The sequence below is a fragment of the Vanellus vanellus genome (assembly GCF_965231255.1).
Source record: "Vanellus vanellus genome assembly, chromosome: 23".
Lineage (NCBI taxonomy): Eukaryota > Metazoa > Chordata > Aves > Charadriiformes > Charadriidae > Vanellus > Vanellus vanellus.
The window spans coordinates 2084369-2106296 of NC_138928.1; the positions used below are offsets into that span (position 1 = coordinate 2084369).

Here is a 21928-nt window from a genome sequence, read left to right on the forward strand (position 1 = left end):
TAAGACTTAATAAATAATGTGCCGTCATACTAATTATCCCTCCCCTGGGCCTCACACTGGCATACTGCAGTGGCTGAAACTATTGCAGCATGCAGCATTTTCAGTTATGAAACATGAGCCTGGGCGATGCACTTGGCATTCCCGGGGCGGAAACCTGAGCCTTCCAGCAATTCGGCCGCACAACTGAGTCTTCCCTTCATTAAGCTCTGCCTGACCTTTCCCAGCCGTTCCCCACGCCTGGACGCTGACTGTCACCCAGCCCCGCGGGACGGGGACCGACCTTCGTGGTACCCCGGGATGGTCCCCGGAGCCGCCCCCCGCATCCCCATCCCGTTACTCGAAACGCCCGACCGCTCCGTAGCTTTGGAAACCCACCACCCTGCGATGGGAGAAGGGAAACCAAATGGTTTGGGTTGGCTGCTTGTCATTTTTGTTCTTGGTTTTGTTGTTTGTTTTTTTTTTTCTTTTTTCGCACGAACGCTTATTCGGTGTGGAAATCAAAGGTTAAAAGTCACTTACACAGCTATTGCTTCCCATGCAGAACCAAATATACACCGTAGAAAATACTGTGTTAACTACAATGCAGAGCAGCACTCAATATCTGCAATTGTTCCACTTCAGCTTTAAATACGTTACTAGGTTTTAGCGACTAGACATCGGTTAGCATTTTGGTGATATTCACATAGTTTGTGTTAGCTAGGGTGCAATTGGCTGTCTTCAAGTTCTCCTCCCTAAAATCCTCATTGCTATTGTTTACGCCTTCCTGAATCTCCATATAATCAGACTTACTAATAGTAGAGGCACTTCTGCTTTTCTTTAGGTCAGGGGAAGAGGGGATCTTTGGGCAGCTGGTTACTTGCAAATATTGAGCCTGCTCCTCTCCCTCCGTCTCCCGGTGGTAGAAGTAATTGAAGTTAGACACTATGACGGGCACTGGTAAGGCAATCGTTAATACGCCAGCGATGGCACACAAGGAACCCACTATTTTCCCCCCGATGGTCGTGGGGACCATGTCTCCGTAGCCAACAGTCGTCATGGAAACCACGGCCCACCAGAAGGCATCGGGGATGCTCGGGAACTGGGATTCGCTCTCGTCGGCCTCGGCAAAGTAGACGGCGCTGGAGAAGAGGATGACGCCGATGAAGAGGAAAAATATCAAGAGGCCCAGCTCCCGCATGCTGGCCTTGAGAGTCTGCCCCAGGATCTGCAGCCCCTTGGAGTGCCGGGAGAGTTTGAAGATCCTGAAGACCCGCACCAAGCGGATGACTCGAAGGATGGCCAAGGACATGGCTTGCTGGCCTTGCTGACCATCCTCCGGCTTCTCGGCCAGCTCCGTCCCTAAGGTGATGAAATAGGGAATGATGGCTACGATGTCTATAATGTTCATGATGTTGGTAAAAAACCCAGCCTTGCTGGGGCAGGCGAAAAACCTCACCAAGAACTCAAAGGAGAACCAGATGATGCAAAGTGTCTCCACGATGAAGAAGGGGTCTGTGAAAGAGGTGGACTGCTGGTAGCCCATGCTGCTGTTGGAGTAAGGGGGATGGCTCAGCCCGCTGCCGTGCATGTCTTCGTTCTCATCCCGAAAAATGGGCAACGTTTCCAGGCAAAAGCTGACGATGGAGATTAAAATCACCATGACGGAGACAATAGCTATAATCCTGGCAGGGCCTGAGCTCTCGGGGTACTCAAAGAGCAACCACACTTGTCTCTGAAACTCATTCTCAGGCAACGGTCTTTCCTCTTCTTTGATGTAGCCTTCATCCTCCCGAAACATCTCCATCGCTTCTTCCCCCAGTTCATAGAAACGAATCTCTTCCGAGAAGATATCTAAGGGCACGTTAACCGGCCTCCGCAACCTCCCACCAGACTGGTAATAGTACAAAATCGCATCGAAGCTGGGTCTGTTCCGGTCAAAGAAATACTCGTTCCGGAGTGGGTCGAAATATCTCATTCTCTTTTTAGGATCCCCTAATAAGGTCTCTGGAAACTGGGCTAGTGTCTTGAGCTGTGTCTCAAAGCGCAGACCCGAAATATTAATGACCACCCTCTCGCAGCATTCATGGTCGGTCTCAGGGTTATACGTGTCCTGCGGGTGACCGGGAAGAGCTGCAGCTTCGTCTGCAGGATCTCCGGTAGCAACTGTCATATTGGGGTTTAAAAGAAATCCTTATGCTAAACTCTTCCCAGTGCCCGGTGGTGGGATCGGATTCAGGGCAGGGCTACTATCCTGCAGAAGGACAGGTACGTAGGTTTGGAAGTGTCTCATGAAAAGGCGAAGGGATGATTTAAAAAAAAAACAAAACAAAAAAAAAAAAAGAAAAAGAGAAAATAAAAATAGGAAAAAAAAAAAAAAAAGGAAAGAAAATTGCCCCTGCTGAGAAAGAGAGAGATGAAATAAAGTTGGGGGGAGGAGAGCAGCTCCCTTCACTACCATGTCTATCCCCTTCCTCGGGCGGGGGGGGTTAATTTGCCTTCTTTGGGACAGAGCTCAACAACTCCCATCTAAACCCATTAGGTGGAAGAGAGAAAACACCTGAGGAACCGTCACCTATTCAAAACCAGTGTGGAAGATCTGGCATTGGCACACCAGAACTTTTCGCGGCTAAAAATAAAAATTCCAATTAAAAAAAAAAAAAAAGAGAGAAAATTAAAAAAAAAAAAAAAAAAAAAAGAGAGGGGAAGGGAAGAGAAAGGAAAGAAGGAAGAAAAATAATTCCCCTCCAGCCCTGAGGGGCAGCGAGGGGACCCCGCGGGGGGCCGGGGAGAGGCGGAGGGGGCTCAGCTCATTCCCGCGCATGCAGCTAAGGGTTAACGGTTAACCGTGCGATCTCAGGCAATCTACCCTCCTCTCCGGTTTTAAGTTCCACACCTTCCCAATCCTCTTGCCCCGGCCAGAAAGCGGCGAGGCGACATGCTGCCCTCCTCCCTGCCTGCGGCCGGCCGGGCAAGCGTTGCGGTTGCCCGAATTTGCAGCCGCCGCTGGAAGCTGCCCCGCGGACCACTGCAGTCCCCCTCCTCGACCGCTGGCGTCCCGGCTCCTGTCATTCTCTGCAAACCACCATGGCACACAGAAAACAAATCACATTACCTGGAGAAGCCAAATCTTAGTGTCTCTTAGTAACACCGATTATCTGACCCTGGGGAAATCCTAGAGAGAAATACAGGCTTCCAAGATCCCCATAATTTCCTCTCTCTTCAAAGTTAAAAATAATGGTGAGTCATCGTAGAAAAAGGAGAAGGGACATAAAAGGGGTTAGATTCCCAGATGGTGGAAGTCAGGTCTTGTAATGGTTTGGACTGGAGAGAGAGAGAAAGAGAGACAGAGAGACAGAGAGACAGAGTCTTCTCGGTAGCTGTTGCAGATCCGCACTTCAGGGCAGACGAGCGTCTGTCTGATGCCTTCGGTACGCCGGTGAGAAGATGCTAAGCTCAGCAAAACCCGATGTCCCCAGTGTCCTCGGGAGGTGTGGCATCGCCTGGAAAAAAAAAAAACCACCAAGAAGGTAGAGAGCTGCCGGGGGGCTTCAAAGGAGCATCTGCAAAGCTTGGGCTCCTCCAGGCACCCCGGGTTTCTTTTGGGTGTCCCCGTCCCGTCCCGTCCCCCCCCGCGAGCTGTGTGCCCGCCGCCCGGCCAACCTGCACTGCAACACGAGAGGAGGGCGAGAGCGCGCTAGCGGCGAGGCGGAAAAAACCAGAGCCCCATCTCCCTCCGCTCTCGCTCAACGCCACGGCGTGCAGCAGGGCCGGGCTGCCCGTGGGAGCCGGTGCCAGGCGAAGGGGAGGAGGTGGGACACACACACACACACACACACACACACCCCCCACAACACGCAGCCCCCCCCCAGCCACTGAGGCTCTGCAAAGCCACGATGGGTTCCCACCACCGCCGAGTACCCGGGAGTCAGTGGTACCCACCGGGTGCAGCGCCCACGCCATCGCGTCGCGTTCCCGGCTGATTCAGGAGGCTCCGGCATCATCCGCAAGACTGAACCCCCCCCCCCCCCCCCCCGGTCCCTGTCTGCCCCCCTCCCCCTCCGCCAAGGCCGCCTCCCCCCTCCCTCCATGGCTCTGAGGAGCCCCGAGCATCATGGTCCCATCTGTGGGACCCACACGACCTGCATCCACCCTCCTCATCCTCCCAAAAGCCAACCCACCTATCCCCCCCCCCCCCCCGCCTGACCATCCTCCCCTCCCGTGGGAATTCGATTCCCGTGGGCAAAATTGCTCACGGGGATGTTGAGGCTCTGGTCCTCGGTGGGCGCGGGGTCATCAGCATCCCTGCTCCTAAAGAGCGCTCATTTAGCTCATCCTGCACTGCCTCGCACCGTGGAGATGCTCAACCCAAAGAGGTCCAACCAACCTCTCATTTTTCCTTTTTTTTTTTCTTCCTCCCCCCCCCCCCCCAAAAAAAATACAAAAAAAATCCCCTCTAACCTCCCTTCTTCAGCTCCAACTCGACTTGTCTACTTTGAGCCAGGATTACAGAACCGGGTAGGGGAGGCAGGTGGAAAATAACCCCGCCGTCCCAATCTCCTCGGCAAAGGTTTCAGCCGTCTCCAGGCCATTTGTGCCCGTTGGTTCCTCTCCTCATCACCCCAAGCGCAGATATTGCCGCAGACCCCTCTTTTCTTGGAAATTTCCCTTTTCCGTGCAACCCTCCTCTCCCTTCTCCTTATGCACTAGAAAAAATAGTACAACCCTGACAAGGCTTGCAGCATTCAACCGCTTCGCTTAACCCTTTTCTGCCAGGTCCGGAGGAGAGGAGGTTGTATTTGTCCCAGTTTTTCTCCTTTTCCTGCGTTTTCTCGCCACCACTTGCTCCCCAGCCACTCGCTCAGGTGTTCGGCTGGATTTGACCTTCCCCGGCTCCTCTGAGCATCATGCAAAAAACCCCACCGTGAACACCATCTTTCTGCTGCTGCAAAAAAAATAAAAATATCCGGCAGCCACAAACCCCCATTTCACCAAAAAATCAACCAACCTGAAATGTGGTTTTTTTTGTTGTTGTTTATAATACAGTTTTTCTCCTGCCTGTAAACTCTCTCCTCCCCTTTCTCCCTTCCCAAAGGTTTGTTGAACAGCACAGAGATTTCCTTTTTTCTTTTTTCTTTTTTTTTTTTTTTTTGTGAACGTGTTGATTTTTATTTGGCGTGGGGTCGAGGCTTCTTCCTCCAAGTCCGAACCCAAGGGGTGATGCTCGGTGCTTATCGGAGACGGTTACGGCATCATCTGAGTTGACATCACACATCGCAACACTCACCTTCTACTTTCTCCCCATCGCACGCTTTCCTTGCCAACACCCCCCACACACACACACCTTTGAGCATCTTTGGGGTTAATTCATGCAAATTTGGGGGGAGAGGGAAGGGGAGCATGGAGGAGGTGAAGATTTGCCCAAAGACCCTCAGTTTTCTCCCTGCCTGCCCAGAGGACTGCAGGCAGGAGCCGTGCCTGCCTCTCGGCGGGGTGAGATTTCGGGTGACGCGCCTGGAGGACGAGGTCGTGTTTTGTGGCGAAAACACAAATCCCTCCATTTGTCGAGTTTATGGCCGGGCTGTATTTCAGCAGGGCAGCGGGTGAGGGAGGAGGGGGGGGGGGGGTGAGGGGGGGGGAAAGGATGCAAAGAGATGGGGGGGGGGGTGGGAGGTGGGGGGGAGGGAGAAGAGAAAAAGGCACCAACTTACAATTGGCTCCGCAGTCAGGCATGCGGCGAATGCACAAGCAGCCGCTCTGCTCCGCGCCGCCGCCGCCGCCACCTCTCACCTCCGGCCCCCCAAACTCCTACCCTGGGAGTCAACCACCCAAAGCAGCAGAGCTTCTCCATGAATATTCATAAGATTAAGCTGAGCATCTTCTTCTTCCCCCCCCCCCCCCTTCCTGCCTCCCTCCTCCCAAGCAAGAGACCTAGATTTCAACCACTGGGAAATAATCATATCCCTGGATACGTGATGCTGCTTTACCACGCGGCTCCGGTCCAGACCATATTCTTGGTAATAGCCTGGATGCGCTCGGGGAGATCTCGGGGGGGGGGTCAGGGGGGGGTGGGAGGTGGACAAGCACCAGCTCCCCGCAGGTTTGGGGAAGGAGATGGGGCAGGACGGGACTCGCAGGGATCCCGCCGTTCTGCTCTTTGGCTGGCGTGAGGTTGTATAATTTTATAAGCAATTTATAATTGCTTATCATTTATAAGCAACAATTCTATATCGCTCTGAGCAAGAATTTTATAGCGCTACAGAACTCCCTTCACCAGGAGGCATCTCCCGTCCCCCAAAGGAGGGAGATGCCCAAACTCCTCCAAACTTGGCATGTAAGACGGACGAACCTTAGGGCACGAGGGAGATGCCTCTGCTCGGACCACTCTGCCCTTACCCCGCGGCCCCACAGAGAGCATGGGGGCAGCAACAAGTCCCGTACGGCTCCTGCCGCCCAGCAAACCCGAGCGTTGGAGGAGGCGATGGAAATATTTCTATTCCCACCCGCAGCGGTCAAATTTACAAGGGGGTTCCAGCACCGGTGATGATCCCCCTGGGGACAACAGCCCGAGGGAGGGCATGGACCGCCCTGAATAGCCAAGAAAATCAGTGCTAAGTGCCCAGCCAGGGGGTGAGGGGGGGGGATACGCGGTAGGGCTAAACCATATTATTTCAGCCCCCCGATGTGCCAGGAGCAGCGGGTGGCACAGAGGCAGCTATCACCCACCGCTCCCCCCGACACCCCTCTTGATCTGGAAACAAACAAACAAACAAACAAACAAATCTATTTCCCCAAACCCCAGCCAAAACCCCACTATTGAAAATTAACTCCTAACCCTACGGCAAAGTTGGGAAGCCTTCGCTCCCTGCCGTGAACAGCCCTTGCACGGATGGGTTTTCCTACTGCGTGCATCCAACTGGACAGGAGGCGACTCTGGATGAAGGGTTTTTTAATGTTTTCTGCATCATTTTGGCCTTTTTTCTGAAGGCAGATCTGCCATAGCGGGGTAGGTTGAAGCCAGAAAAATGATTTGCCCGAGGGTAATCCTTATGCAATATGCAGAAACTGAGGCCGGGCGGAGACCAATTCGAGCGAAGCTGAATTTCTAAGTTATTTCTGCTGCCGCCTTGCGAAGGTTTCGCCAAACCAGGGGAATTTTTCATACAAACAGCACCAGCTCCTTACGAAGAGCCAAAACCCCGTCTCTAACAAATCGGGGGAATTTCTCTGAATTGAGTGACGCTCTCCTGATTTACTATCCTAATTGTGGAGCTATTATTATAGTCTGTGTGTCTGCACCCGCCTTCCCTCCGCCACGCTGACAGCTCCAGACGTAACCCAGCCTCGCAGAGAACGAGCCAAGCCGATGCGCTGCACCCACTTGTCTGCTTTACGGGGATGTAACCAGCCGATGCCTTCCCCTCGATATTAGAGTTGAAAAAAAATAAGTCCCTTCCCGATTATTTCTTTCATTCAAATGGATTGTATAGTCATCCCAACTGGAAACCTTATCCCATCCCTGTGTGTGGCCCCGGGGAAGTTGTTCTAATGTGAGGATGTCCCAGGTGATCTAATGTCCAGGTCCCATCGAGAAGCAGATGAGATCCCATTGCTTTACTGCCTTAATTCCCAGGGAAATCCTGTTCGTACCTTGTACTCGTGGGCTTGCAGCCAGCCCGTGGCTTATAAACAAAAAGCAAAAAGGTGCTTTTTCCCTTTTCCCACCCCCTGTATCCTGCTGGAGGTGGGTTTGGAGGATGCTCCGTGATGTGGTGTTGTGGGGCCATGGATGAAACCCACAGGACAGGTTGTCCCCAGGGCTGGTCTCATCCAGAACAGCAAAGCTCAAGCCTTAGAATCACATTGTGAAGCACGACCCACGCCTGGCCCCATGCCACGTCACCTGGGATGGACACCAGCGTTTCTCTGTGCCACCATAAGCTGAGCTGCTCCCTCTGGAGAGGACAGACCCTGTCCCACCACCTTCATGTGTCCTGCACAGTCTCAGACGATGGCATCTCCCCGTGGTGTCCCTCCTGGGGACACCTTCTGCAGAGCCAGAGGGACTTTGAGGGTTGGAGTGGACACCAGCAGATGTGCCAAACTAGACCAAAACTTGACCATGGCGCTGAGCAGAGAGGGCTTGGACAGGGCAGGGCGCTGAGTCCCCATCTCCATCCGAGCCACAACTTTCCAGCTGAAGGGGTTGACATAACTGGGCCCCGTGTCATTTTAGGAGCTGTGAAAGCAGTAAGCGACTTTCCCGGGGCTGTGAGTCACCCTCCGGGGAAAGCATCCGACCTCCCACCGCTGCCTACGTCAGAGGACCGAGCTCCTGGTCCCCAGCACCCGCGCCTTGGTGCGCGGTGGCAAGAGGAGGGGATGCCAAGAGACATCGGTGATGCCGATGTGATGGCACGGCATCTAAAAGCGGAGGCGGCCGGGGAACAAAGTGACACAGCCCCGCAGAGCAGACTTTGCTCTTCCATAGCAGGTGCTGCTGGTGGATCCCAAAATATCATGGTGAGACAGGTCAGAGAGCCTCCTCCTGTCTGGGGACACTGGGGCGGCTCAGGGTTTTGCCCAAAGTTACGCAGGAAAGGAGGAGCAGAGAAAAAAGCGATGCTGGGATTGGGGATCTGCAGGACCTGGGCAGGGCTCCTGGTCCCTGGGAGGATCTTCTGGTCCCTGGGAGGGTCTCCTGGGCCGTGGGAGGATCTTCTGGACCATGGGAGGATGTCCTGGACCATGGGAGGATCTCCTGGTCCCTGGGAGGATCTCTGGGCCTTGGGAGGATGTCCTGGTCTGTGGGAGAATCTCCTGGTCTGTGGGAGGATCTCCTGGTTTGTGGGAGGAACTCCTGGTCCATGGAAGGATCTCCTGGTCCCTGGAGAATCTCCTGGCCCCTGGGAAGGCAGATGACAGCCAAAGGGAAAACAGCAAATATCGCCTGTCTGTTAAACACATCCTCCCTCTGTATTTCTCCGAGGTGGTTTTCATAATAAAATATCTGATTATTTTAAAAGGAACTCCTTTGGGTACTGCTCTGAATTCTCATTTGGTCGAGATCGCTGAGTTGCAACATCTTTGCCTCCAAAGATGCTCCAACAGCCTGAACAGCCGGGCTGGAGAGGAGCCGGGCACCGTTCATTGAAAAGAAAAGTCATTTAGCTCAACTGAAACGCGGTAAAGAACTTTAGCTCTTGAGGGCTTTGGAGCTCGTCGAGATGGTTGTGAATATTTCATGCCAGGCTGCCGCTCACTCCAGGAGAGCTAATGGACCCGCTGCCGGGCTGGCGCGGGGCGAGCGTCGGTCCTGCGTGGGTGCCTCCCGCTTGGGCTGCTCCAGCCACTCTGGTTAAAAGGCTCTCAAAGCCGCTTTATTTCACTTGCACAAACAAAAAGGACAGGACAAGCCAAATTAGCGAACGGAGAAGAAATCAATAGCCTCCTTCCAGCCAGGCGCGAGTGCTCTCAGCTCTGGAAAGAAAGCCCGCCGGCTCACAAGCCCGGGCATCGCCCGGGGATAAAGTTCTCCCATCCCTCCCCAGGGGTTTATTTAAGGTGTTGGCTGAGCCCCCGTGTCCCCGCAGGTTGGCTGTGGGCCACCACCTCCGCGCTGAGGGGACCCAGCCGTGTCCCACTGTCCTTCCAGTCCTCCAGCTCCAAAGGGCGCAAGAAAGCGCAGTCGCCTCAAGGGCTCCAAAAATGCCTTTATGTGAGACACCAACCGAACGCCTGCTTTGCTCAGACAGGGCTGCTCGTGTGACCCCGAGACAGAGGAGCGGTGATGAACATCTCATTTTCTCTCCGATGATTCCTCGTCCCCATGTCTGGGCCAGCCCGTGCCCATCTGCCCGACAGAGCATCCCTCCTCCTCCGGCTCCATGGCGGTGATGCTCACCAAGAAGCAGGGAAACGGGGCTGAAAGTGGAAATCTTCTGGTGTTCTCCTCTTAGGGAAGAGAAGACTGAGGGGAGATGGGAGAAACCTCCAGTGGAGATGGCCAGCACCTGTGGGTACACTGCCTTTGCCTTGGGGGAGCGGTTAGGTGACCTCAGGGTCCTCTCTGCTCTGCCATGATGGGGCACAACTCCTTTTAGTCACCAGTTCTGGGACTGGTTCCCCATGCAGGTGACCAGGCTGACAGCATCTCCCATCACAGCACAAATGGGACAAGCAGCCCTGCAGAAGCTATTTTTAGACCCTGTGGGTCTCAGCCCAAGCATCTGCCGGTGCTGGGTGAGGGCCGAGAGCTGCTGAAGGTCAGATCTGAGCCGTGTTCTCATCACCCCAGACGTTCGTCCCTCCCCGGGGAGCAGCAGGACTGCAAACAAGCCGGGAGGAGAAGTGGTTTGAGAGGATGATTTGCCTCCTCTTCCTGCTGCAGGGAGGAGATGCAGGTGGTGGGGATGTGCAGGCTGGGGAACACCTTCCCCACGGCTTGGTGACACGGGCACGATGGCACTGTGGGCACAGTGGCACCATGGCAGCTTCAGCCAGGAGATGGCACTGCGTGGCACGGTACAAAGCACCCCGCTGGGCCAAATCCTGGACTGAGCTGAATTATGGGCCACGCCAGCCCCACGGCCGTGCCAGATCGTGAGTCGTGCCAAACTCTGGGTCATGCCAAACCAGGGGCTGTGCCAGATTGTGAGCCATGCCAATACAGGGGCTGTGCCAGATTGTGAGCCGTGCCAAATCCTGAGCTGTGCCAAACTGTGGGCCACAGCAGGTCATGAGCTTTGCCAAAGCATACAACGTGCCAGGCTGGGAGCCATACCAAATCCCATTCCGTGCCAGCCCGCTCCAACCTGGCCTCCAACCTCACTGTAAGCCCCTGGTTACCCCCCCACACACACTCCAGCCAAGACCCCCATGTCCCCACTGCTCAGCGCGGCTCCCTTTCCTGCAGGGTCTCTTCTGGAAGTGGCCGCGCCATGGGGGAAAAGTCCTAGTAGAAAAAAAAATAAAACACCACGGTTTTGTGCACTTTCTGAAAGGGTTTGGAGGAAATTCATTATTTTATTGCCACTGCCAAGCTGCCGGGAGCAGCTGGAGATGCCCCATCGTGGTGACACTGACCTGGCCCCACAAGCGTGTCCCCAGCAGCTCTGGACTCGCTGTTCTTCCCGGTGACTTGGACAGGTGACAGCTGCAGGGCTGTAGGTGACACGGGGCGGACACTAGGTGACATGCCCAAGGCTATGCGGGCAGGCAGTGTCAGAGCCCCCTCCCCCCCAGCTCCCCTGGGATCCGGGTGTGCTCAGACCCCACAGCCCCCTCCCCTCCATCCACGGGGAACGCCACTGACTCGCAGCATCCTCTTCCCCGTCATTTCTCTGCTGTATTTACTATTTCTTCATCTCCCACCCCCTCTTTTGGGAAGAGACAGACTTCCCCGTTTCCATGGAAACCCTCCCCCTCTCCCCTCACTTCTTCAAAGAGGTTTTCATCCGTTTCTTTCAAAAATAGCTATTTTTAGCCCTGGCTTTCCCTTCTCCCCCTCCCCACCTTTCTCTCTCAGCTCACGCTTTCCCAGACGAGCGGCACCCACCGGGGCTGCCGCTGCACCGAGCACCCATGGGAGCCGCAGCATCACCCGCGCGGCTGCTGACTTGGCCGGGGCAAGAGCAGCTTCAGTCCCCTCTCGGGTGTGTGGTCCAGATCCTGACAGTTCCCTTCATTTGTACTTGATTCCCCTGGGGGTGTGGAAATCCTGGGGTGTAAAGGAAATGCTTCTGTTCTCCAGGAAAGTCCTGGGAGCATCTGAAATCCCGACCGCTCTCGGGCTGGATCCTTGAGAATGACCACCGTTGCAGCATCCCCTGTGATTCCATCACGCCGTGAAGCCGTGGGAATATTTCCTTTCCTGCAGTCACAGAAGGGACAGAGCCCCCGGACAGCCCCAGGTAGCCCTGACCTGGAGCTCAGGAGCTCTGTGCACATCAGGTCCTGCTCAGCCCGGTACTGGGATGAAGGCAGGTTGCCCAAATGGAGCTGAGAAAGCCACATGCGGTGGCGGTCACCACCTGGGACACACAAGGAGAGCACAGTCCCCTCTGTCATTCCCCTCTTTGCAAAGCCAAGCATCTGCCACCCCCATAACGACGTTCATCGGTTGGGGTCTTCACCCCACCTACGCTCGTTGGCGCACATCTCGTTCACACCGATGGATAAAACAAGAGGTGACTGAGGCCCTAACGCCTGGAAGAGCAGGAGATGAAGTCTGCTTCCACCCTTCGCAAACACAGGCAGGGCAGAAACGCTGCCTAAATCCTCGGTATGGGTGCTGCCTGCGGACCAGCACAGTGAGGCCTTAAGATTGAAGCTCTGGTAGAAATTCAAGAGCATGTCAATAAACTGAGTAGTACCAAATGGCCAATGCCAGGTGGTGTTAAGTAAAGGAGATTTTTGTGAACAATGACCTTAGCCATCCCACGAGTAAATGGGACGGCAGAGAGATGGCCCACGGCCCTTGCAGAAGGACGTCGTGCCTCACTGGTTGGAATAGAAAGGAAGATCCTTTTGGATGCCAACATCTGTTGGAAAAATAGGAAGCGAAGTGTCTAATACGAGGCCTCCTTAGCAAGGGGTGGTCTGGGGAGAGAGGAAATACACGGCAGGAGCCTGACTCCGGGCTGGAAGAGCCCCTCTGCAGCGTCCCGGAAAAGTCACAGTTGGAAGAGCTGGATGCTCTGGCTTGGAAAGAGGGACAAGTCATTAAAATCCTGCAAGGTGGTGAGATGGTGAGTAGGGAATGATGAATCGATATTTCTTCATAACACAAGAAGGAAATGGAACATAGGGAAATTTCCAAGCAGTGAGTGAAGGATTTATGGCTCACGTCGCACCGGTGCACAGAGCCGTGCTGCTGGGGAATGCCCGCGTGGGGATGCTCGGGTATGGAGGTGAGCAAAACATCAGCCAGAAGGACAGCAGACACCAGCCCTTCAGCAGCCCAACTCCTCCAGACCCTTCTTTTGAGATGAATTGGTTACACCCCAAACCCAGGCAGCACCAGTGCTTGCTCCATGTGCGGCTCCAAACCCTCTCCGCTGTGTTACTGCCACGGGGGCATTCACCCACTGTCGTTTATAACCTCTGGAGATGAAGCAGGAGACATCCATCCTGTTGTCACACCGCGCCACCCCCGGGCTGACCCACATCCCGAAGCCTCTGCCCTCCTCTCAGCTCCTGCCTCCAAACCCCCAAAATTGGTAAATAAAACGCGACTCGGGGGAGATGAGCTGTCGGCGCTGACCACCTCAGCAGCTCTTTGGTGCAATGTCTTCTCCACGCCTTTATCACCCCACGTATGGGCTGGAAACCCTGCAAAACCCATGGGGTTGCACACCTCAAATCGAGGTTCCCCCCTGGGTCCCAGTGATGGGTTGGGTATGGGAACATCGCCCTCCACTCAGCAGCGGTGCTGTGGGAGGCATCTCCTGCTGCTCCTCAAGCAAACCCAGGTGACATGTGCCAGACACAGCCCCTGTGCCCGTCCCTCCTCCAGGGGTGGTTTTGGCTGATGGTATTCACGCCGCCGTCCGCATCTCAAACTTTGCGACATCCCGTTTTCCACAGATGCTTAAGCACCCCTCCAGTTAACCACACGTCAACCGAAACCTGCAGCTGGAGGCACCACGACCCTCAGGGAAGCTGATAGAGAAATCAACGTCACGGCAAAGAGAGAAGCACTGAGAGCGGCTAAAACCCACTGCTCCAGCTCTGAGCACCCCTGAACCAGAGAGGATGCTCTGGTTCTCCTCCCAGCCGTAAATCTGTCCCTGTCACCAACACCGGCCGGGATCTGATTTGGTCCCATCCAGTATACAGCCACACTGAGATAATTTGGAAATAATTGCTGAAGCTGATGCAAAGGGATTTTGCTCATCACAGGTCATCCACCACCCAGCTCGTCCTCCCCAGCAGACCTGGTGCTCACAGCAAACCTAGAGAGCAAAGAGAGATGAAACCGCCCAAACCGGTCCCAGCGCCCAACACTGCTTTTCTAGGAACTTATTTGACCCTATCAGACTCCTTGAAGCCAATAAGGTCAAACAAGATGCTTTGTAAAATTCAAGAATTCAAGGTTCTCCATCACTGTGGAATTCCACCAGTTTGATCCTGCCCAGAGCGGCTACAGGCACACATGGCTGCTGCTCTGAAACACAGAATCACACAACAGTTTGGGTTGGAAGGGACCTTTAAAGACCACCTAGTCCACCCCCCTGCCCTGGACCGGGACACCTTCCCCCAGCCCCGGTTGCTCCCAGCCCCGTCCAACCCGGCCTTGACCACCTCCAGGGATGGGGCAGCCACAGCTTCTCGGGGCACCCTGCGCCGGGGGCTCACCGCCCGCACGGGGAAGAATTTCTCCCCAGTATCTCACCTAAATCTCCCCTCTTTCAGTTTAAAACCGTTCCCCCTCATCCTATCGCTCCCCTCCCTGATCCAGAGTCCCTCCCCAGCTCTCCTGGAGCCCCTTTAGGCACTGGAAGGGGCTCTGAGGTCTCCCCGGAGCCTTCCCTTCTCCGGGCTGACCCCCCCACCTCTCCCAGCCCATCCTCCCAGCAGAGGGGCTCCAGCCCTCGCGGCATCTCCGGGGCCTCCTCTGGCCCCGCTCCAACAGCTCCGGGGCCTTCTGCTGTGGGGACCCCCCGAGCTGGAGGCAGCACTGTGGGGGGGTCTCCCCAGAGCAGAGCAGAGCGCAGCAGAGGGGCACGATCCCCCCCTGGCCCTGCCGGCCACGCTGCGGGGGATGCAGCCCGGGGGGCCGGGGGCTTTCTGGGCTGCCGGCACACATCGCCGGCTCGTGGCCAGCTTTTCACCCAAATCCTTCTCGGCAGGGCTGCTCTCCATCCCTTCATCCCCAGCCTGTACGGATACAGGGGGTTGCCCCAACCCAGGTGCGGGACCCTGAACTTGGCCTTGTTGAACCTCACGAGGTTCTCACGGACCCACCTCTCCCGCCTGACCTCTGCTCCCAGTCCTGACCCCCCCAGCTCAGCACTGGGAGCTGATTCCTGGATTTCAATCCTAGGAATGGGATTTGCAAAAACATCCGCCTCACTTCGCCGTCTCCAGCTGCTTTCCCCAAACCAGGAATGTGCATCTTGTTTTTTCAATTAAATCTGCAAATACCAGAAACAGGTGATTGAGAAGCAAAAGGAACCAGAAAAGTCTCCAGTTTTCAGCTGCTCTGGGAAATCCTCCCCTCAAAGCTTGGGGGAGTACAGGGGTGAGACCGGTCACAGCTGCCGTCGATTAAATGTGGCTTGTAAAATCCCAACTTCTTTTTCCATTCTCACTATTCAGTATTTTTAAGACAACCGGTAACCTAAAAAAAGCTCTGACAATATTTGGCCACGTTCGCTCGTTCAGCTCCGGAGCCGGCACCTCTGCTTTGCCAGTGACATCCCTTCTCCTGACACTTAGAATTAAAATTTCAAGGGTTTGCCTGGAGCTTCTTCAGTCTATAAAGAGAGCGCAGCTCTCTGGATGGCTTCTGGGGCTGCTGGAAATGTGCAGATTTTACCCCAAGATTTGATTTTTCTAATGGAGTAAATTTTACTCCTGAGAATGGCATTGAATTTCAGCTTGTTTCACCCCGAGACATGAGTCCATCCAGGGGATACACCTCGAACCTCACCCTGGCACCATCCTTCCCACCCCCGACATCTTCCCTCCGCCCCGTTTCAGTTCCAAACACCACGTGCCGCCTGTTTCAGTCATTTTATTGAACTTTGTGTATGAAATTACAGTTTCAAGTTCTAATGAAAAAAAAAAAAAAAACCAAACCATTAAAAAAATAAATTCGACATCAGGTAAAAAAATCACGCAACCCAAAGAAAAAAAAAAAATCACTTTTTTTTTTTTTTTACCGGTAACTGAACACAGCGCAGTGGAGGTCACCAGGACAACAGGATGCAGCAGCTTGGTTTAGCATCAGACTGGTATGAAAAGAACAAGTTTAAACAATTTGCAACGCACAGCAAACACCGGCAAAACCAGAGTTTAAAACGAACTCGGAGTAACAAGACTGCGCTTTACACCTCCAGTCTAAAACTGCGTCGTTTCTGTGGCGCCTCGTTAGTCCGGATTCAGCCTTCCTGCAGAGAAGACTTTCGTTTTTCAGTCCCGCGCAGTGAATTTCACAGGGCAGTATTTCCCCTCCCAAACACACCCAACCTGCGGTCCAGTCGAGCCAGCCGTGGAAGCCTCACCCGGCTGCGCAGGCGAACGAGGGGAAGCGGAGTCCAAATTCTATCCAGCCGTCTCCGTCCCAGGAAGATCCCACGAAAATCAGTTGCATAGTCACGGGCGGGAGACCAAGAAACACGCGCTGCTCCTGTGCTGGAGGTGTGTGGTCAATGCAACGCCCCCCGTTTGCCATGTTTTGGGACCTCAGGTGACGAATGAAGAGCCCGTTCCCCTTGAAAGATGCTAAATTCAGCCGTGGGAATATCTGACCTTCAGCAACAAAAGTGATTTTCCTGCAAGACCTGAGCAATTTGAATAACCACATCCCGCGTCCAACACACTAATGGCAGCACGAGGGACGTGGCAGCAACCACACACCACACACACCGTTTTGCATTAAAACTGCCCTATTTCAGACCCTGGTTCACTACTCCCTGGCTCCGTCTCCCCCTAATACCGCTCCACCTGCGCGTCCAGCTCTACCGATGACTTGCGTATTGCCAGATAAATCGTCCTGCTCCGAAATCATCCTCGGGAACAGGAGTGATGGGTTTAAAAGGGGACGTGAGTGCCTTGGCCTGGCAAGGGTCAGAGAGGTGATGCGTTATGGAAAACCCCCGTCAGCAACAGCGGTGTCTCAGAGCATTCGTTTTAAATATGCAGACATGACGTTATCTTGGAGAAAGCAGAAAAGACGTGAAAAAGAGAAAGGTAATTTACCTGTATCAGAGGCTGGTGGGTGAAAATAGGGGGATTACAGAGCTGGGTAATTTAATTCACCCAGGGATGCTTCATCTCAGCTCAAGGGATGAATTTCTAGCTGTCTCCGTGCGATGGAAAGAAAAGCAAGAAAGTAGGGGAGCACAGCGGCTCCCGAAGCTTTTTAGGGGAGAAAACCACAAATTCTTTAATTTTACAAGGATTCGGTAGCAATAACAGCATCTGAACATCTGTCGCAGAAAACGTCCAAGTGTGTGCGTAAGTCAAGCCCCTGGGGAGCGCAACGGCCGCTTTCTGAGAAATGAATATTGCAGGTTTTTATCGCCAGCGCCTGCAGAAAGAGGCTGGAGGCCGGGACGGGACCGCAGGAATCCCGACTTTTCTCCCAAATCTAGCGGGGCAAGCAAAGCAGCCTGTTGTACGGCGTCTCCGAAAGCTTCCTCCGGCCCCATCCCACCTGCTCTGCCCACTTAGCCTTCGTTAGCGCCCTTCAAGGCTTTTTTTTTTTTTTTTTTTGAGATATTTTGCTTTGCAATTTTGCTGTTTTCTTAAAATATCTTCTAACTTGTTCTTAAAACAAGTGGCGTTACCTGACCTTATACCATCCCCAGATGAGCTTTTCCCGCCTTTCCACTGGGCTGGACCCAACAGCGGAGTTCTCATCCCTTTAATTGCACCCTAAAATTAAAAGGGGGAAGGGAGGGCGTACAGCGTTTGCCGGGGGACGGCGGCTGCGCCGGGCGCAGAGGAGAAACGTCTCTGTGTTCGGCGACTAAAGAGCGCGTCTAACGCACGGCATCTCAGCGATGCTCTCGGCATCTCAGAGCACGGCTTTGAAGGGCTATGAATAAAGATGAGCAGCCTGCGCTCGGATGATTACGGGAATCAATGCACGCTATTTTTTGGATCTTCTCTTGATGTCAGCCATCGTTAAATCGCTCCCTTTTTTTTGTTTTCTTTTTTTTTTTTTTAATCAACTGGATACGTTCTTAACTTGCCTTCCCTTGCCAAATCCAGTCCTCCGCTCCAAATGACATCTCAACACGCCTGTCCTGATAAGATGGTTATCTTTAAAACGCACGAGGTTTCGAGTCAGAGTCGCGGCGACACAGATTAATATACCAGACTGACAGTTAAAGACTATCAAACTCTCGATTATTTCGAAAAAGCACATTAACAATAAGCTGGCTCAGCGACCAAGCGAAAGAAACCCAACAGCACGGAGCGACGTCGACAACGCCGGTATGTACAATACTCAGAAGAGGTTGAAATTTGGCAAGATTGTCACGGGTGTGAGATGTCCGCAGGGTGGGTTCGGTGCTGGCCGGGAGGAGCTCCGGGAACGCAGCGCCGCTGGCACCCACCAGCCCGAACGGGCGAAGGGATCTGGTTTTTCCCATCACTTCGCTTGTGAAAATAACACCTTTTGAACCGTAACAGAGAGACGCTTTAACAAAGTGGCTGTTGAAAACACATGAGGTATAATTATGTTACAAACACACGTGCCATAAAAAAGGTCTCTGTAACACCGGTGAAAAATAAAAATAACTTTAGTGCTGATACATTCTATCCCCCATTTTAAGGGCTACTAGATCATGTTCCAAAAGAAACTAAATTTAACACCTTTGGGACCAGCGCTTCCCAAGATCCAGGTCTGTGTTGCAATCCAGAAAATCAATTCTCCTCCTGTTAATGTGCCGTTCCCCCCACGGGAGACCCGGGGCTGTCTGCAGGGCTGGGTCAGACCTTCGGTGGGTGCTTTGGCTTTTTGTGGCCCAAAACCACCGGCGTGGTAGACAAGTGCTTTTTGGGTCAGTCCCGTGAGATTTCAGAGTCGTTAAAGCTTTTGTTCAACGTCTTTTGCGGCCTCGACAGCACGCCGCGAACCCGTCACGCCGCGAACCCATCACGCCGCGAACCCGTCACGCTGCAGGGAAGGCTGCAAACAGATATACTTTGCAGCTCCTCGGTGGGTTCGGAGGTGAGATCTCCCCAAAAAAGCACATCCCCCGCCTCCCCCAGCCTGCCCGCAGCTCCACGGGTGGCAACGGGGCAGAGCCCACTGCTCCGTTATTTGGGGTTCCCAGTGATGGAGACAGGCTCAGCCCTCACTCCCCGAACACGGGGGACTCTTCAGGGTCTTTTTCAAAGGGTCTTTTTAAGGTCTTTTAAGATCTCTGACTTTCTATGGTCTGAGCATCCGTTAATTTTGGGGCTGGGGAGCTGCAGGATGAGGCAGCCTTGGGGCGGAGGGGGCACAGCTCCCCTCTGCAGGAGGAGGGATGGACGCCTGGGAGGGGGGGTTGGGGCTCTGCCACGTTAAGACACAGTGGGCCAAGAGTCAAAAAGCTCTGCAAGCCCATCCTCACACCACTCCGGCTGCGCCCGTGCCACAGTTAGCACCGGATCCCCGGGGATTTGCCCGCAGAGCAATTTGCTGGAGGAACCCCCGGAGCAGCTCCCTCTCCCTTACCCACCCCCCCCCCACACACCCCCATGGGCTGCCCTCAGGGCAGGACATGGCCAAACGCCGAGTTAATGAGAGCCACAGCTCCAATTAGCTTTAATTTGTGCAGAAGGCTTTCGCACTGGATTGATTTCACACCGTGGGGTGCTTCACCTCCACGGCCCCCCCTCCTCCCCGCCATCCCCCTGTCCAGCCTTGGCACCCTCAGCTCATCTCCAGGGGATCGGGGACCCGCTCCAGGGGCTCTTCCAGCAGTCCTGGTCCCCAACCCACCTCCCTCTGCACCTCCTCCTTCGGCAAAAGCTGCCGTAAATTAACTCCCTTATCCACAGCTCCGGTGGCCACAGGGTTTCTACCGCACTGGGAATAAATGCAAACGAGCCCAGGAAGCGATGTCCCACCGAGGGCCACATCGACACTCGCTCTTCCTTCCCCAAGGCGAACAATGCAGTTTGGACTAAAACTGCTGGTTTTTTGCACTTCTGTTTCTTTTCTTGCCATCTCAGCCTGGTTCTCCCCAGCCTGTACCTACGCAGAGCCCCAGAGACTTCGGTCTTTGGGAGCCCAAAGTCCTTCTCCCATGAACAAGGTCTCCATCACCAATGATGCATATGCCATGACAAGAGGAGGAATTCAGGCCAAGAAATTATCCGTATTCAAAAACCGAACAAAAGAAGTGCGACCTCACCAAAACTGACGCATTCCTTTAAGAACCACATCATTTCCCCGCCGTTACGGGAATTTCTCAATCCCAATGTGGGCTGAGGTTTGCACGCGGGGTTTAGGCAGCCAGAAAGGAGGATGACTTCTTCTGCCGAACTACAGACAGGTCCGGAGCGATCCCAGCCCTGAACTTGGGTTTTGTTTGTCTTCAAAGTTCTTCTGCGAGGAGAGGTGTGGGGTACAGGCAGAGACTTTCTTGGCCACCAATATTCCCCTGGGCTTTCCCATTTCAGAGAGCCTTTCATCCAGGTAGGGTGGTTTTTTTTAAGCGCATCCTCACTTGGGTTGTACCTTAGAGCATCCCACGTATGTCTCCTGCGGATGTTCCCCACCTCCTGCCCGGGATCTGGTTTGAAATGGAAGTAATAGCTCCGCTCACTGAACGATCCAGGCTTTGGCGTTGCCCTCCAGGCTGAGGGGTCCTTCCTCCCCTTTCCAGGTACCCGCTGGGGACCTCCAGCCTTGTCCTTGGTCACATCCCCAAAGCAACCAGTGACGTGAATTCCAGAGTCTCCTTCACATGCCTAACGGTTTTGTCTCCCGTTACCTCCCCTTGAGCATCCTCCGCTTCGGCGCGAGCTCCAGCTCTCTTCGCTTGGTCCAGCCCAAGTTAACGTTCCCCGAACCGTCCCCGGTGAATTATTGCAACGCAGACGCAGAGGTTCCCGCGCTCGCCTGAGTCCCACCGACATTATTTTCACCCAGAAACCCAACGCTGTCGCGAGCATCGCCCGGCTCCTCCGATGGAATACATGCTGGGCGGGTTTTAGTCTCAAAGCTGGGACAGAAGCGGAGGAGGCTGAGGTGAGAGGGGGAAAGCAGGAGCAGGAGAGACCATCAACCCCTTTGCCATTTGAATTTATGCCTTTGCAGACCATTTATGCCTTTGCAGAACTTTTATCCCTTCTCAGACCATTTATCCCTTCGCAGACCATTTATCCCACTGCACTGGGCTAATATTTACCTATGCGGTCCTCGGAAATGCAGTGAGGTTACGGAGACCCCGACTTTAACAGTTTCGCAGCCCACCGCGGGCAACCCACAGCTCTTAACTTGCTACAAAAAAAAAAATAAAAACAAAAAACAAAAAACAACCAAAAAAACAACCCAGCTCGCAAAATGGAACAGCGACGGGCAAAGGAGCGATGGACTTCCCGTTTATTATAGTATTAGCAACACAATACTATAATATTCCCTCGGGGCTGAAGTACCGTGGAAGAGCAGAGAACGGCGCATCGGGCTCCCGTGAAATGAAGCCGGGGCAGGACCAGCCAGGAGTGGGGTTTATATCTTTCCCGCCCCTGGAAATCCGATTTTTCCTTAGTTTTTCACGGAGTGATCCTGAAAACAAGGCACAACTTGTTGACCGTTTGACACTGTTTTCCTCAGCATCGGCGGAGATGTTGCTTTCTCAATAAGGACTTAAAATAAATCACAGCCTTTGGTACAGCACATACCTACTTATAAAGAGCATTTACAGGAAAGTCAGAAAAACAGAACAGAAATTATTCCCATCCCAGCGCCGAAAACAGCCCGTGTCCTTCGACAGGGAACAGGGAGAGCAACCGAATTTCCCCCATCTCCCTCCCCACTCCCAGCAAAACACTTGGACTGCTTATCAGCAGCTCTGGTTAACGTTTCCTTTCTGGTTGCTTAATCTTTCGTGAGAAATTTTTTTTTTTTTTAAATAATAATAATAATACAAAAAAAAGACTGAAAAAGTGTCCAAATGATTTCCACCTCTCCTCCTCCTTTTTCCTGGCTTTGTTCAGTCTCGTTATATTGCACATGATTCGAAGATAAAACTTCCAGCTGCAAAGATGGTCCCTTCTACAT

The 21928-nt window shown here is 53.7% G+C and overlaps 1 protein-coding gene across 1 annotated transcript; it reads right to left on the reverse strand.

The window, feature by feature from the left end:
* Window positions 1-649: 649 nt before the first annotated feature.
* Window positions 650-2149, reverse strand: LOC309680685 (potassium voltage-gated channel subfamily A member 2; the record flags this gene model as incomplete). The annotated part of the gene is made up of 1 exon (XM_082494365.1): window positions 650-2149. The coding sequence occupies one exon, from the start codon at window positions 2147-2149 to the stop codon at window positions 650-652; it is 1500 nt and encodes a 499-aa protein (XP_082350491.1).
* Window positions 2150-21928: the final 19779 nt, after the last annotated feature.